The sequence below is a fragment of the Triturus cristatus genome, chromosome 8 (genome assembly GCF_964204655.1).
Source record: "Triturus cristatus chromosome 8, aTriCri1.1, whole genome shotgun sequence".
NCBI classification, from domain to species: domain Eukaryota; kingdom Metazoa; phylum Chordata; class Amphibia; order Caudata; family Salamandridae; genus Triturus; species Triturus cristatus.
This window is the reverse complement of record NC_140591.1, coordinates 1,518,872,389-1,518,888,339: the sequence shown is the minus strand read 5'-3', so window position 1 is coordinate 1,518,888,339 and position 15,951 is coordinate 1,518,872,389. Positions and strand designations below refer to the sequence as shown.

Below are 15,951 nucleotides of genomic sequence, written 5' to 3'. Positions count from 1 at the left end.
TCTGCAGCTACTACTCCTGTTTCTAAGAAGAGTGTTGAATCTGTGTACCTGCATTTCACCATGCCTTCAAAGCATAAACTCCACCTCATCCCTGCATCAAATGATGCTGAAGAGAACTTAATGACTTTGTGTGCAAACTATTTTTTCCACTCAACTTATCAACATGTGCCAGGAAGAATTAAAAACAAAAAATCTTACTTGACTATCCTTAACCACTTAAGTGCTAAGGACGAGATGATCTTGTCCTCAGCACTGCCAGTTCCAATGGTGTACTTGAGCTGTTAATTGCTCGCTGTAGATAGGTACTGCCATGTCACTAAAGGAGACCCCAAAACAAAGTTCTATTCTACACCTACAATGCCCATATTTCGATATATAACATTTAATCATCCTTTTATAATAGCTCCAAAACCAGGATCTCACATGGCACTAAATTCATTATATAAATGCAAACATGTAAAATTCCAGAAATAACATGCAGTCTTTGTGACAATTGCACAGTCATGTTACAAAGGATCAAAACCTTCAGCTATCTGAACTTCAGTTTCATTCTCTGAAAATGGATTTGGAAGGTCACCAGATTCAGATTATCCTTCTTCAAAAGGAACCTTTACCCAGTGTGATCTTCCTCTGCACGCAGTCTCACCCATAACCAATAATGATACAACAGATACTCATCTCCTACATCTAGGCTTCGCCACCTTAACTCTGACATCAGATACACCAGATGGAACACATGTAGTGGTCACAGCCAGTTACATAACAGTGACAAAACAGATGTCCCTCCTCTAAACACTTCAATGGACACTCGCATGCTCTATCATATCACTGATACCCATGATGGACCTCCTCTTTGCTAGCTGCAAGTACCAGGTACCTACTGCTAACAAAACAGGTGCCCAACCTGTAGATACCTCATCTGACACAAGTCCATGCTCAGGAAGTGAGACTGGAGGTATTGCTTACCGACTGGAACTCGATGAGCACCAGGAAGCGATACTTCAAATCTGGTTGCACTGAGTTTCTTTCAAAGAAGAAAAGGCTGGCAGTCATGGCAAAGGGTTGGCATTGTCTGGACTGAGGCTTCGCAGGCACAGAGAATGCTTTATGCAACAGCACACAGACACTAAACTACAATTCCCAGCAGGCCATGAACTCCTGCCTAGGCTGAAGAGAGGGTGGCCACCTTTGACATCTAGGTAAAACTTCCCCCTCTTTCTTTGTTGGGATGGTTTCTTTCCTTATTCACCCAGGCTCCGCCAAAAGAATACCATACATTATTCACGAAATCCTCCCCAATACTCAAGGGTAGATCTTTACTGTGGGAGTAGTGTGGTGCACCTTCCTATGTCAGATAGTCAGTGCCATTATTATTTATAATTTAACCTATGTGAACCCTACAAGCCCAAAATATACAAGGTGTATTGATGGTATTGATGCAGAGACCAAAAGATTATATGCTAAGCACAATGCGCTATTAAAAAATAAAATAAACAAAGAACAAATAATTTGGGTTACCTTTTCAGATTGGCAAGACTTGCAAAAACACTTGGTTGAGACAGTTTGTTGTCATCAAGCATCAATATTTCAAGAGATGGAAACCTTTTGATCTCAGGATTTTTACTGCAAAGACAAGATTTGATCTTTCAAAAGGCATCCTAAGTAAACAGCCTATTTATGTAAAAATACTGTATAACGCTGAATGTTATCAGACAGATATGTTTAAGTGGTCAGTGAGTGGCTTCAAGAGAAACCAAAGGTTGGCGCACAAGGAGTGTGATTTCAAATTCCACTCCATGCAGGTATGTACTGCAGGTGTCACAGGTTAATAAGCAAGGCAAAGTGGTGTATCAAACCCTAGGAGAGCTAACCTAAAATTCGCTTTAGGAAACACTTGTCCAATATATTGAACAATAAAAGGATGTGAGCATAATATTCAGTAAAATGGGTTGTCACTTACCTAAATGTGACATAGCAGAGCTCTGCATTTTATTCGGGCCACGAGTATTGTGACGCCCAATGTCAAGAGCAAAGCTGGAACCAAAATGATCGTAAATTTTAATCGAGTAACCTACATGTGCAACCCCAGCTCAAAGTCTGTAATGTCTCGAAGTCCCAGCTAATGTGTAAGAGAGAACTTTGACAATAAGCCAGCAGGCAGCCTTACACAGAACACATAAGGGTCACTGTTTGTGAGGGTGGCATGGAAATAAAACAATGGCGACAGCTGATTGCCATGCCTAGAATACTGCATACAGAAGCCCAAGTATATAATTAAAGCAGTCAGGCCCCATTCAAGGGGCTAAAGGGCAGACAGGAGCTACTAGGCCCCAACCCTGGTGGTTCAGGTCATTTGCCACTGGTGCCCTGGGCCTGCAAACTGGGCCCAGTACAAGCCTTTCCGCACTTGACTCTCAAGGCAGAGAGGTCGAGCAGTCTAAGCAGTGAAGTAGTGTGGGAGGCATGAACTTAGAACTCAACCATTAACCTACAGACACAATAACTTCAATGTCCAGCCCAGTGCTTGTCTCTTGGAAAACGTCATTTAATAACACAACAGCACTAAATACTGCACAATCCAATTATGCTCAGGAGTACAGAGTTGACTCTCCAAGCTGAAGCACCCATTACGTGGGCACAGTAAATTGTGAGAGATCTGTACCTGGCTGTTATCAGCCTTTCTAAAGCAGTAATCTGCAACAGACAAAAAGGCAGACCTAGAAACATCCTCACATCGAACAACCAAAACTGCACTCCAACTGTTCATGGCTACCATCCACCAAACAGCAGTGTTCAGGGAGTATTAATCAGCAGCCTTTGCTAACAAAGTCTTCATGGAATATCTAAATGTAGCCCTGTCTCCATTCTCCTCACTTCAGTGTCTGGATCTCAACCCTCCAGCCACAGGTATCCAGACAATACACTTGTACTCTCTGAGAAAGTTGCCTGACCTAGAAACACTTCAACCTTTGGCAGCACAAACTGCAGTCCCACCCTTCACCGCTACCATCCATCTAGTCTCCTCACCACAGTATCTGGATCTCCACCCTCCTGCCACAGGAATGCACTGTCTGGGAAAGCTGTCCTTATCCTCCATCTGGTGCCATGCTACACTGGGGCATCTGAAAGGATCCCAATGGTTTCAACACTCAGACTCACACAGACGCACAAATACAAGGCCTGATTCAGAAAGGTAAACTTAGACCAAAAGTGAAAGTTTAGACCTGAAGTCTAAGATTAGACCAAAAGTCTAACTTTATCAGTAGTAAAGTTAGACTTTTGGTCTAAACGTAGACCAAAAGTCTAACTTTACTTCTAGTTAAGTAACATTTTTGGTCTAAACTTAGACTACAGGTCTAAACTTTGACTTTTATTCTAAGATCACCTTTGTGAATCGGGCCCATAGAGTCCTACTGCCAGACATGTATCACAGGCTTATTGCACATGGACTTGAGATACACATGATGTCAGTGCGTGGTTCGCGAGTACACATCGTAGCAGAAGTTTACTTTAGAGGGGCCAGTATGCCAGATTCTCAAGGACAAAGATAAAAAAGGTCAGGTCACACTATAAATCACACAACACGGCACACTGCCACCACGGCTTTTTGTGCCACACCTATGTCAGGGATAGTAGTCCTCTGCACACTATGAAGGCATACCTAGTGTGCCCCTCCAAGAAATATGACAGGTTCTGGACCTCACATTGGCTCTGCGCACATGCTTATGTGAAGCAAGGGCTATAATAGAAGTCAGGATACCACATTCACATGCCATTGGGCACTCAGGGTAGGCAAACATGCGTATAAACCATGCAGGGGACATTCCTGTCCCAAACAGAACACCCTTGAAATGCACTCACAACAACTGAGACACTGAAACAGCTTAAGAATATCCCTAGCGTATCATATAAGAAAACAAATAATTCCTTACAAAACATAAATAGATAAGACATCATGGTCACAAACCAATGCTTAAAACCTAGTGAAATTCCCCTGTTAAAGTTAACTGCGCCATAACAAATCATGAACATGCAGATTCTAAGCTCTTCTAAAATATATCTACACTATCCCCCCTCAATTTGATAATTTCCATGTTACAGTCTCCTATATTCTGGTTTGGTTCTCAAAAGAAGGACTTTCAGATCTAATTTACATGTGTGTTCAGCTGCTATCATGTAGTGTATTGCTCCAGCATAAACTCCAGTGATTGGCAAAACTATAAACACTTCTTTGTAGGGAATGACGCCTTGAGTTTGAAACATGTAATTGTGACTCTTCTGGTCAAAAGCTGACCTCTTCACTAAATAAACAAACAAACTGAGAGCCAATATACAATTTACCAATTGTTTCTAAAACTGATGAGAGGTGTTTTAAGGGGAGGTGGTTCCTGGCAGGGAATGAAATTAAGATGGCCCTATGAACATAAAACCAAAGTTGCTGTAGTAGAAGATTGTCAGTAGCCAGCAGTGCTAATTCTACCAGACCTACTATTGGCCTTCAACATGATAGAGCACCAGAACCTTATTAGAAAGAATGGATCAGGCCCCGAGACATGGGAGCAACACAAAGTCCAGTTTAGCCTTCTCTCTGGTACACTTTCGCGTGTGTTCTATGTAGATTTTGATCTTAGTCCCGGGTCCTATACTGTTGTGATCCACAAGGCACAGAACTCTCTCTATTCTTTTTCAATGGCTCATGCTCCTCCTCTAGGTGCACAATCAGGAACATCAGAGGTACCACAATGACACCCGGCTAGCAATGCAGCTTGAGAATCGGTGGGTGGTGGGAGGGGCCCATTGCTCATGTGTTATCCTTGGCTAGCATCATTGGGGTCAGAAGGAAGTTTCTTCAGCTAGTGATGCTCAATGCTTCTCCAATCCCCTTTAAGTGAAGTGTTATGCTGCGCACTCTCTAATAACTGCCCCAGTGTTCACAATCTTCTGTGTTTATTTTGATCACAACCTATTGTGAAAACACTAAACTTATCAAAAGCTGTTCTTTTTAGGTCTCGCTAGCGTAAGGCTGCGTGCATGCGCAGTCTCGCTGGCGAGATTTAGTGTTGACAGGGTATTTTCAGTAAGGGGCATTAAGCCCCACCCCTCTTTCCCATTGGCCGGCGTCACCGTTTATGGTAAACGGCGGCCAGCCATTGGGAAAGAGGTGCCGGTGATGTTTTCGCTTGGCTTTTCGAGCCGTCCCATTTGGACGGCCTCGCCTGCTTTGCATTGGTCGCAAAAGGTTTCTTATCTTTATGAGGCCAAACACATGGCCCCATAAAGACAAGAAACCTTTTGGCAGGCGAGGCCACGGCAGAAAAAGCCAAACGAAAACGTCATGGCGAGCACTTGTGTTTATATGCGCTCGAGCCATGCTGTGCATTCTACATTCCAGGTTGTGAATCGTAAAGTTTACCACACGTGCTGCTGCTACAGAGTGTGAGGTGAGGGGGGACAGGGAGCAGTGGGCCTTGGGAGGGATGAGGTGCCGTTGCCCAGGGGAGAGGGTGGGAGAGATATGTGGGGCGGCTGGCGGGGTTAATATTACCAACTGAAATGGTAATAAACAGCAAGAACGTTATGGGGCATTAATAAAGTGCTAAGGGAAATAGTTGCAGGATATTTCTGAGTTTTGGTGTATTCGCCTAGCTCATCTTTCACCGATTGTGGCTCGTCTGGCGAGGTCCCCGCCCGAGGGTGGATTTCCTCCTCAAGGCACATTTGTGGGGATGGGTGTGTTGGTGATGAAGCCACCAGGTGGCTGGGGTCTGTGGAGGTCGCCGTGGGCTGCTTGGTTGCCGATCTAGGGTTGATGCAGTGTTGGAATGCCCGCGGTGACTGGCGTTGTGGTCGCCTAGACTTTCGTGATGGGTGCAAGAAATTAAAGGACGGAGTAAAATTCAGGAGGGGGGGGGCCGTGGGAGCGGGAGGAGTTTGAGGGGAAGGGAGGGCGACACAGGAGTTTATTTTATGCATTTTTATATAACGCGGACTTTACCCGAAGGGGTCAGGGTGCCATCAGACAGAGTGGCAAAGGTGTTGTTCTGGGGTGTGGGCGGAGTGGGATGGTTGGGTGAAGGAAGCGGGGGCGATCGGCTGAGGGTAGGAGGGGGGGCGTTGTGGGTTTTGGGGGTCAGAGGGCTGCGTGGGAGGGTGCGGGATGGGGAGTGAAGGGGAGGTGGGCGTTCCTCGGCGGGTCAGGTATGCGCAAAGGCTGGGAGGAGACTTGGCGGCAGTTTGAGCAACATTCAGGGAGGATGGATGTTTTTGCCGGGTTGGGCTCGGCCTGCTGGCATGTGGCTAGCTGTGGAGGATAAGGGGCAGTACGGAGGATTTGATGTGGGACGGCCGGAGTGTCGGCGCTGGTTTGGATGGGTGGGTGATGTGTGAAAGTCGCATGGCGCCTGGGGGGGTTGGTTGCAGGAGTAGCGGTTGGGAGGGGGGACTGTTTCTCGGAGGGCTGCAGGCTCACTGTGGAGGTTGCGAAAGGAGGATCGGAATGTTATTAAGCAGGCAATAATAGGCGGGATTGGGACCCCAGGGGGGGCGACGGGCCTTGTGGGCGGGACTGTCGACTTTGGGCCAGTGGGATGGGGTGCGGTTTTCAGTGTGGAAGGGCAGCCAGAGGTCCTGGGCAGGTTGTTAGATGTCCGGGGAGGCGGACTTTGTCCGGGTGTGGCGCAGCGGGTGGTCCTGGGACAGACTGACGCACATTGATTGGGGTTGGAAGGGGACGAAGGCGCGCCGGGGGGAGGGGTGGGGGCAGGGGGCACTGGGGAGAGGCAGCGTCGGGTCTCATTACATGTTGAAGGGAGGTGCCATGGGCACAGACAAGGTGTACAGCACCTGGAGGCTAATTACATCTGGGTTTCTCCCCTCCCGCTATCCTCATTTCTCTTCGGCCTCAGGTGGAAGGGGTGCGGTGGACTTCCGAGGAATCCCTCGGCATTCCTGCCACATCTGGAAGTGGGGGAGTATGGGGGTTTGCAGTGCCAGGCACTGGTGGGTGCTTCACCCACAGCTGGGGAGTGCAGCGTTTAGGCCCCGGGTGACTAGGGGTGAAGCACTGTCTGGGGAGGGATGAGGAGGCGCTATACAGGGAGCAATGTCTTCGGGTTATGCAGAGGTCCCTCGGGGGCGGGTGATAGGAAGAACACACTGGGAGGTTGATGCAGTCCTGGGGTGGGGGAGAAGGCGAACCTTTACTTCTTTAAGAAGCACATCTAGACATTGGGGGTTTGTGCCCCATCTCAGGGTGCGTTTTGTGCATTTATTCCTATTATCCCTGGTTCAGCAACATGCTCATGGATGCCATGTCTACTCTGTATCTATGTCAATATTCTTTATGACACAGACATGTCACGTGAAGTAGCCCGCTGAGTTGGGGAGCTGATGAAATGTATCTCTGGATGTTATAACTCCATAGGTCTGCTCATGGCCTCACCTTCAAGGTGCTGTTTGATTCTGTCTTAAGTCCCGGGTGAGAGGGCAGTGGTTGGGGGCTTCCCGTGTTCCTGCTGGGGGGCATTGTACTGTGAAGTTATGGAGCACACTGTTGGGTGTGAATGGGCAGTCAATTATTCGAACTCTGCGTGATTTAAAACACATTCACACAGTCACGTGAACAAATATGCCTTGGTGGCAGCACAATGGGCATGCAGCTATATCGTGACTTGTTGTCTAACATGGGGAGGTTCATAGAGTCACTAGAGGATTATGAGGAATCTGCTGTGAAAGTGATGGACGAGCACTGATGTGGAATCCCACACTCCTGTGGTGTTTAGGCCCTATGATGAGTGCGCACAGACACAGATACAGCTAACATTTAAAAAGCTTCTGGCAGGCATCTGTGAAGGCCATAACCCCCGACCCCTGGGGATTGTAAACATCAAGGGGCCTTCATGTCAAGCTCAAAGACTTCATAATAAATCAGGTCTTATCTCCGGGAAACTCATTCCTTAGCTGCCCTCTAGGCAGGGACAGGAAGGCAGGATTACGGTTCCAGCACGAGACAAGCATTTGCAATGCAATGGGCCTCGCATTTATACGAGTTTAAAATATTGGCATTGTAAATAACAATGCCGTTTATTTATCTTTTAAAAACAAAAATAAAAGGCATTGCCATTTGCAATGTTAATAGCTAAAACTCTTGTAAATGCGAGACCTATTGCATTTTTAATGCTTGTTTAGATGGCCACACAGATCAACAATTTTGTCAGAATGGGCCATCTCCAGCTTTATGTCACTAACGCACATTTCTAGAGGTAGACACACACAAACATGCATGCAGAACAAAGTCACAACCATTATTGTGCAACATAAAAGAGATGAAATCTCCAAATTCTCCAGAGCTAACAAGAGACTTCACAAAGAACTGACTTCAATGTGTTTTGTTTGGATTATTAAGAAGTATGGACAAAGGATCATAGAGACAAGGCTTTTCCAAGTCAAGGGTTCCTCTCTGAAATTAGTTGCCCAAAGCACTCTAGTGAATTGGTGATCACTATTCATGCGATAGTTTACTGAAGACATGTCTGTTTATCAAAGCACATGGGTGCAACACACCCAGAGAGGATCCAGGTAGGCAGTATGACACACGTTAAATGAGCTCAGGGCGTGCACCTTAAAAAATAAGAAATTGTAAAGATCTTTATTTGCCAGCAGAACTTTCCTGGGCTGGTTTGGGGAATCTTAAGGACTACGACACACACATGGACCTGTGGTCTACTTACAGCTCTGAGACGGCCATGTCCGCAGGAAGGTGAGTGAGACCATTTCCTGTCAAGTGCAGGACTCTCAGGCGAGGGAGAGTTCCAAGCCCTAGGACATCATCAGCTAAAAGGTTATTGTAGGAAAGGTCCAGAATCTGAATAAATAAAAACAAAGAATCCATCACATTAAGTGTATCTTATGGTTACCACAGGAGTCCACAATGGATATGGACTGAATGCACTTTTGTAACATCAATCCCCCCATTACACATCTGGAATTACAGATACCATGGGGCATGGTAATTCCAGGCTTAAGGTGTTAGTACAGTATAACAGGATTTGACTTTAGGAACAGACAGTAACTTTGGGATTTGGTATTTGCAAATCTATTCCCTCATGTTTTTCTTCCCACACACATTTTGACTCATTTTTCGTACCGGAATATGTGTGCAGAAAAGTTACAAACCACGTATTCCCATGAAAAACGTGTAATTCTGATTCTTGCAGAAACTCATGTATCCAAAGAATTGGAATACCAAAATCACTCATTCTGAGGGTCTTAAGTTGAAGGACAGCCAATATTCCCGATACAACTCACAGCTATTCCAAGATTGTCACTGGCCACACAAACAGCATTCAAGAGAGTAAATTGTATTTTGAAGAACGGATGGGGATGTGTGCAGAGCTAGTAAAAAGACATCACTTGATTTCACAAAATAGTATCCTATTGAGTGTAGATGGTGGGAGTGGGCACGGGGTGCTATATGTGAACACCTCTGACATTTGGATGTTCACAGTAGAATAACAAGATGGTGAGTATGGAACACAAGCAAGGCGGCAAACCCAAGAAAGGCGGCAAACACAAATGGAAAGCGAGTGCTTACCCTAGTAACATCAGAACAGTGGTTACGCTCCCTGGCTAACCACTTTTGTACAGTCACTGCAGTGAATAACTGGATTTCGATCCAGTTGTTCACGATAAAGCCTTCCTTTGAAAGCCATGTACAACACTGTATTTTTCAACAGAGAAAGAAAATTCAATAACAACAAGAACAAAACTTGCAGCAGGAAGAATTTCTGACACTCACTTCAAGATGGGGAAAATCTCCAGCACCAACTTTGAGATTCTGGATCCGGTTCATAGAAAGCTCCAGTTCTCGGAGTGCAGAAAACTTACGGAAGTGACCTGTGCATAGAGGAAAGACAGAGATATCAAGCAGTCACTGCCTGCTTAAATGCATAGGACATCGCTTTGAGGGGAAACAGCCTTTACAAAGAGGTTTTCACCACGCTGTGCCTTTACCACACAGTTTTTACCTCGCATGTTTTACCACATAATATGCCTTTACAACGCATGCCTTTACCACACATTTATGGTAAGTTGGGGTTTCCCCCCACACATTTTTTTTATATATATAAATAATGCGTAGTAATGACTTCCGGTGTAAAGGCATATGCGTTCTAAACTATTGCGGGATAAAAAATGTGTTAAAAAGTCATGCAAAGTATTTCCCTGCGTTTTTCCGTCATACAACCCACTTAGAGCAAGAACAGGCTTAATCCTACGACATCCTGTGTTGTACTCTCCTTCCACTACCTACATATGGCAATGCAAGTTGTATGCATGCTTGCATATATCAGAACTGTTCATCACAGACCTAGCGAAGAAACATAGAGGGTGGGGATCAGTTCAAGATGATGGGGAAGAGTGTTCCCTGAATATTACATCTAACGAGGAAATAGGCGCTGAGAGGCCCCTTATCAGTGGGACCAGCATGAACAAATTATGAATTCAAGCGGTACTTAAAATTGTAAATAAATAAGGATCTTAAATTTGCACTTTATGTAATAAGGCACTTAGTCTCTTTGTTATGTTATGTTAAAATAGTTTTATAATGCGCACAGCTACCCAAAAAGGGTTTCCCAGGTTTATCTCACTCATGCAGGTTACCTTTTCTTCCTTGTTTTCTCCCATTGTCACTGTTTTCATATCTTTTTTTCCCTCCTTTCATAATTTTTTGCCTGTCTTTTGTTCTTCCCATGAGTCTTAATCTGATGCCACAAAATAAGTGATGGTGCATTAAATTGAGTGCCAGTGCAACCATCGTCCCAAATTAGGCACTTTAGGGCTTGATTCATAAAGGTAACTTACACTTTAGAGTAAGTTCACTCTTTGAAGTAAGTTTACTACTTTCGGTATTCACAATTCCAAGTGTAAACAGACAACAAAAGTGTAAGTTGCATGTCTCCACCCCCTGAGAAATGCAATTAGCTTTCTCTTGTGTGGGTGAGTGATGGCCCTCCCTAAACCACTCCCTGACCCTACCTAAATCCCTCTTTCTACTCCCCAATCCTAAAGCCTTTTGTGGTATGTCCGCCCATTCTTTAAACCAGTCCCCTGTGTCCCTACCACCCTTACTACTAAAACCTATACTTACGTGTGCAGATACTTTGCACTTCTGGTGGAGAATGACACACATAAGTATAGGAAATGCGGAGGTGTAAAACTCCACACGTAGTTTGTGAATTGTAATTTTTATTTTGTTTTGTAGTACTACAAAGTGCGGTTTGAGAATCAAGCCCTGCATGCAAAATTACTAATAACATAGGTTGGGATAAAAAAAATGGTATGTATGTCCGGATATGTGAAACTGAGACTGGTGGATCCTGGTATAGAAATATTGCAGGCCGTAACTTACTATTACCGTTGGTACTCTCGCTCCTCCCCCTTCACAGACAAAGTTGTAGAGAAAACAGTCAACAGGAAACTGACACGATTCATTGAAGAGAACGCCGTCCTCGACCCGTCCCAATCCGGATTCCGAAGCAACCACAGCACAGAGACTGCCCTACTCGCTGCCACAGATGACATCCGCACCCTCCTGGACCAAGGCCACTCAGCAGCCCTCATCCTACTCGACCTATCAGCGGCCTTCAACACCGTCTCCCACCGCACACTAGTCACCAGACTACACAACTGAGACATACAAGGAATAGCCCTGGGCTGGATCCAATCATTCCTCACCGGAAGAAGCCAAAGGATCAGACTCCCACCCTTCCTCTCCGACCCCACGACAATCACCTGCGGAGTCCCACAGGGTTCATCCCTGAACCCCACCCTGTTCAACATCTACATGACCCCTCTCGCAGCCATCGTCCGACAACACGGCCTCAACATCGTATCCTACGCCGATGACACCCAGCTCATCCTCTCCCTCACCAAAGACCCCACCACTGCCAAACTCAACTTCCAGAAAGGAATGCAAGACGTCACAATCTGGATGACCAACAGCTGCCTCAAGCTCAACGCCGAGAAGACAGAAGTCCTCCTCCTCGGTACCACCCCTTCTGCATGGGACAGCACCTGGTGGCCAACCGCCCTCGGAAGTCCACCTACCCCCTCAGACCACGCCAAGAACCTCGGCATCGTACTCTACTCATCACTCACCATGAACCAACAAGTCAACGCCGTCACCTCCAGCTGCTTCAACACCCTCCGCATCCTCCACAAGACCTTCAAGTGGATCCCCCCTGAGTCAAGGAAGACAGTCACCCAAGCACTCATCACCAGCAGACTAGACTATGGAAACGCACTGTACGCCGGCATCAACAAGTCCCTACTCCGCAAACTCCAGACAATAAAGAACACTGCCACCAGACTCGTCCTTGGCATCGCCCAACACTAACACATCAGTCAAAACCTACAAAGTCTCCACTGGCTCCCCGTGGAGAAAAGAGTTACTTTCAAAATCCTCACTCACGCCTACAAATGCCTATACAACAACGGACCCAAATACCTAAACGACAGAATCAACTTCCACGTACCCAAAAGAAACCTCCGATCTTCCAAACTCGCACTGGCCGAAACCCCGCGCATCCTCAGAGCCAGAGCAGGTTTGCACCCAAGACCTGTAACGAGCTACCGGCAGACATCAGACGCGCCCCCTCCCTGAACACATTCAGGAAGACCCTCAAGGCCTGGCTCTTTGGCTAAACAGATCTGCGCCCCCCCCCTTCAGCGCCTTGAGACCCTCACGGGTAAGTAGAGCGCTTATAATTCCCTGATTGATTGATTGGTAAATACTGGTCATTTACTACTGAGTTAAAATTACAGCTACTGGTAATTGCATTACAAAAACAAACCCTGTTGAATATTAAAAAAATCCACTAAACCAACAATATTATTTTATAGGCAGATGCACGAAACGTCCAAAAAGTAAAGCTAGGGGGCACCTTTGCATCTGGGGGTGGAGGGAAGTTCTCTCTTTACCCTTCTCATTTTCAAGGGCACTATTAGAACAGTGCCCGGAAAACATGCTTTGCTTCTCGTTTACAGGAAGGCCGGGCAATATATGGTAATATCATCATGAAGGTAATTGTGATACCGCAAGCTGCAATCACGATATCACAAATATGATTTGAAATGGAAAATAACGTTGAGGTAGTCCTGCTTTTTTGGCATTTAATCGTGTGGTGTTAGCACTAGTTAGGTCGAGCATTCGAGACCTCTTGTATATACTTTAGTATATACTTATTATATACTTATATGTGTATGTACTTTGTAGGCTCTGGAGATTAGCCCTAGGACTAGTCTGCTTCCGCTTAGGGACTTTTTTCTGTTCAACTGCCTCTATTTAACTGTCTTGATAGAAAACGACCAGCAGAGGTCAGTAAAATATCAGAATTGCTTTCTGCTGAGAGACTTTCTTTTTTTAATTTTTCTGGCTACTGCCTCTATTTAACTTTCTCAATAGAAAACGACCAGCAGAGGTCAGTAAAATACCAGAATCACTTAAGCATTCTCTAGATTCCAGTCCATAGAAATTGTCTTCCATGAGCACCGGAAAACAATAATATTTTTTTCAAATCTTGTATTTTCAGTGCTAGGACCACCAAAGGCCCTGATTTTATATAAAAAACAGAGCTTTGAACTATACAATTTCCTGCTGAAAGGCAATATTTCTCTCCATGTGTTCCCATATCTGGCGTGTCACGCAGTTTGGTGCTTACTTTCCTTCCATGTTTAAGTCGAGTTACAGCATTTCCTGATATGGTAATATCATTTTTCTACAAATAGAAAAGTTGTGTCTTAATATTATGTCATGTGAAAAATAGGTGTTCTCCCGCAAGCCGAGGGTTGCAGTATGTTCCATGGTAATGTTGTCCTACATAGGGGACCTCTCGGGTTCGCCGTCCGTTTAGAGGGACTGTTGAACAGAGACAGCTGCAACCCCTGGGGCCAGGCGAGGCCGCACTGCCACCTTAAGGACCCAGCACGCACCATTCATTCACACTGGCAGCGGTCTGGCCAGTGAAATGCGGCACCCAGGGGAAGTGAGGTCGACAGACCAGTCTTCCCCTGGGGAGTTCGCGCGAGACCGGGACAGGGGTCTAGTTAGTTTTGGGGGGTGGGGTTTTAGGAAAGTTTATAAGGGGGCAGGAGAGGAAGTTCTTCCTCTCCCCAGCGCCTCAGGGAGGGTTAAGGGAAGTTTTTGTTGTTGTCCAAGTAGAGTGGCCCGGTCCGTCGGCTGGGTCGTGGGAGCGGCGCCACTTGTGTCCCGGTGTGCGGAGGCTATATAGGGCTGGAGCGGTCGTGGTGAAGGGACCTCGGCAGCTAAGCGCGCTTTCGGCAGAGGTGTAAGAAAGGCGGAGCCTGACGCGGCGGCCGTGCGCGCCGCCCTGCAGGTGCTCGGCCGGGCCGGGTGAACCGATCTCCTGCGGCCCGGCGTTTTAGATCAGGCTTGGGTCGCAATTACCCGGACGCCGCGATAGGCATCGGCAGGAGTGGCAGCGGCGGTGGTGGCTTGCCAGGATGAGCCACCACCGCCTAGAGCAGGTATGGTGGCGCGGGATAGGGGCAGGCGGAGGCCAGTAAGCGCGGGGGACGGCGGCTGAGCCTCCCCGTGCGTATGCATAGTGAGGCGGCAGCGCTCCCGTGGTGCTGGGGGCGGGGGAGGGGCTTTGGCAGGCATGCAGGGCATTTCAGTGGACACGGGGGACAGAAGGAAGGTGGGGATTCTGTTGGGGGGGAGGAGGGGGCTTGGGGGGAGAAGCCCATTGATCTGTCAGGGGGGGTAAACGGGGCAGTGGGGGGCGGGGGGGTAAGGGGAAGGGACCATTGAAAGCGGCAGTTGTGCAGGGGGCGAAGTCAGTGCGAGGTGAGGGTGCCCCGGCCCTTCCAAGGGTGAGGGGCCAGGCCCCACCGTAGGGGAGGGTGTCCGTTGGGTTCACAGGTGGGATAGCATGACGCTAGAGGAGCGCATTCGCGATCAGCGGCGGGTAATTGAGGAGGCGGAGCTCAGGTGGCAGGAGATGTGCGCGGCCAGGGAGTTGGCGGGGGGGTTTGCACCGAGGGGGGTCTGTCCCCCGGCACAGCCGGCGGAGCTGGCGCCAGGGTGAGGACAGGGCAAAGGGCAGCCTAGGGCACGAGGCCAATGGGTCTTGGTGGATGAGGTAGGGACTGCCTTGACGCTGCAGAGACCTGGTGTTGCTGGGGCCCCCTCGGGCTTTGACGGTCTGGGGGGAGGGGGGTGTAAGCCAGCGGTGGAAGCTGGTAGAGGCCAGGGTGGGCCGGCGGGTGCAAGATGGCCTCCAAACGCCAGGGCGAAGCAGCAGGGGGGTCCGCAGCGGCCTGCCCTCCATCGAGGGAGCGAGCATCGTCAGCGCCAGAGTGTTAGTTTGTGCCTGGCATGAAAGGAAAGGGTGCGAAAAGAGTGGTGAGTGAGGTGCGGAAGGCGCTGGTTGAAGAGGTGCATGAAGAGCAATTGGATTATGATTCGGAAAGTGAGGAGTTGGAGGAAGGTGAAGTGCGTGAGGTGCCCAGGGGATGGGAGAAGGCGGCAACAAGACGGCTTGGTGTTTTACAGGCGCCGCAGGCCAGCAGCAGTGGGACCCAGACGGAGAGCGTGAAGTCGCCAGTGATCGGTGGACAGGAGAGTGCGGTGCCAGTGAAGCTTGCAGGTGAAGGTGCTTGGTGGGATGCGTGTGATAAAGGGGGTAGAGGTGGTCGGAAGAAGGCCTGCCGGTCGGTGGGTGTTGGGGATGGGTCTGTGCGGGAGGTGGGAGCGCCGGTCAAGGTGGCAGAGTCGGCAGGGGGGGAAAGCAGTTGGTGGGTGCTGGCGTTCAGACTGACAAGCCCGGGGAGCCAGAGGGGAAAGAGGAGGCGGGAGAAAAACATCGCAATTAGTTGCCGTACATGGGCCTGGCTATGCCCTTAGGGTCGCAGAAGACGAGGTCTAGGATT

The 15,951-nt window shown here is 47.9% G+C and overlaps 1 protein-coding gene across 1 annotated transcript in view; it reads right to left on the bottom strand.

The window, feature by feature from the left end:
* The window catches only part of XRRA1 (X-ray radiation resistance associated 1), a 314,818-nt gene that overhangs the window by 126,531 nt on the left and 172,336 nt on the right, over positions 1 to 15,951 (bottom strand). Inside the window, exons 6-8 of the mRNA XM_085623358.1 lie at positions 9,797 to 9,894; positions 8,730 to 8,863; positions 1,519 to 1,623 (exon numbers count right to left, since the gene is read on the bottom strand). Coding sequence (XP_085479484.1) covers positions 1,519 to 1,623; positions 8,730 to 8,863; positions 9,797 to 9,894 — 337 coding nt within the window. The remainder of the gene's footprint in view (positions 1 to 1,518; positions 1,624 to 8,729; positions 8,864 to 9,796; positions 9,895 to 15,951) is intronic.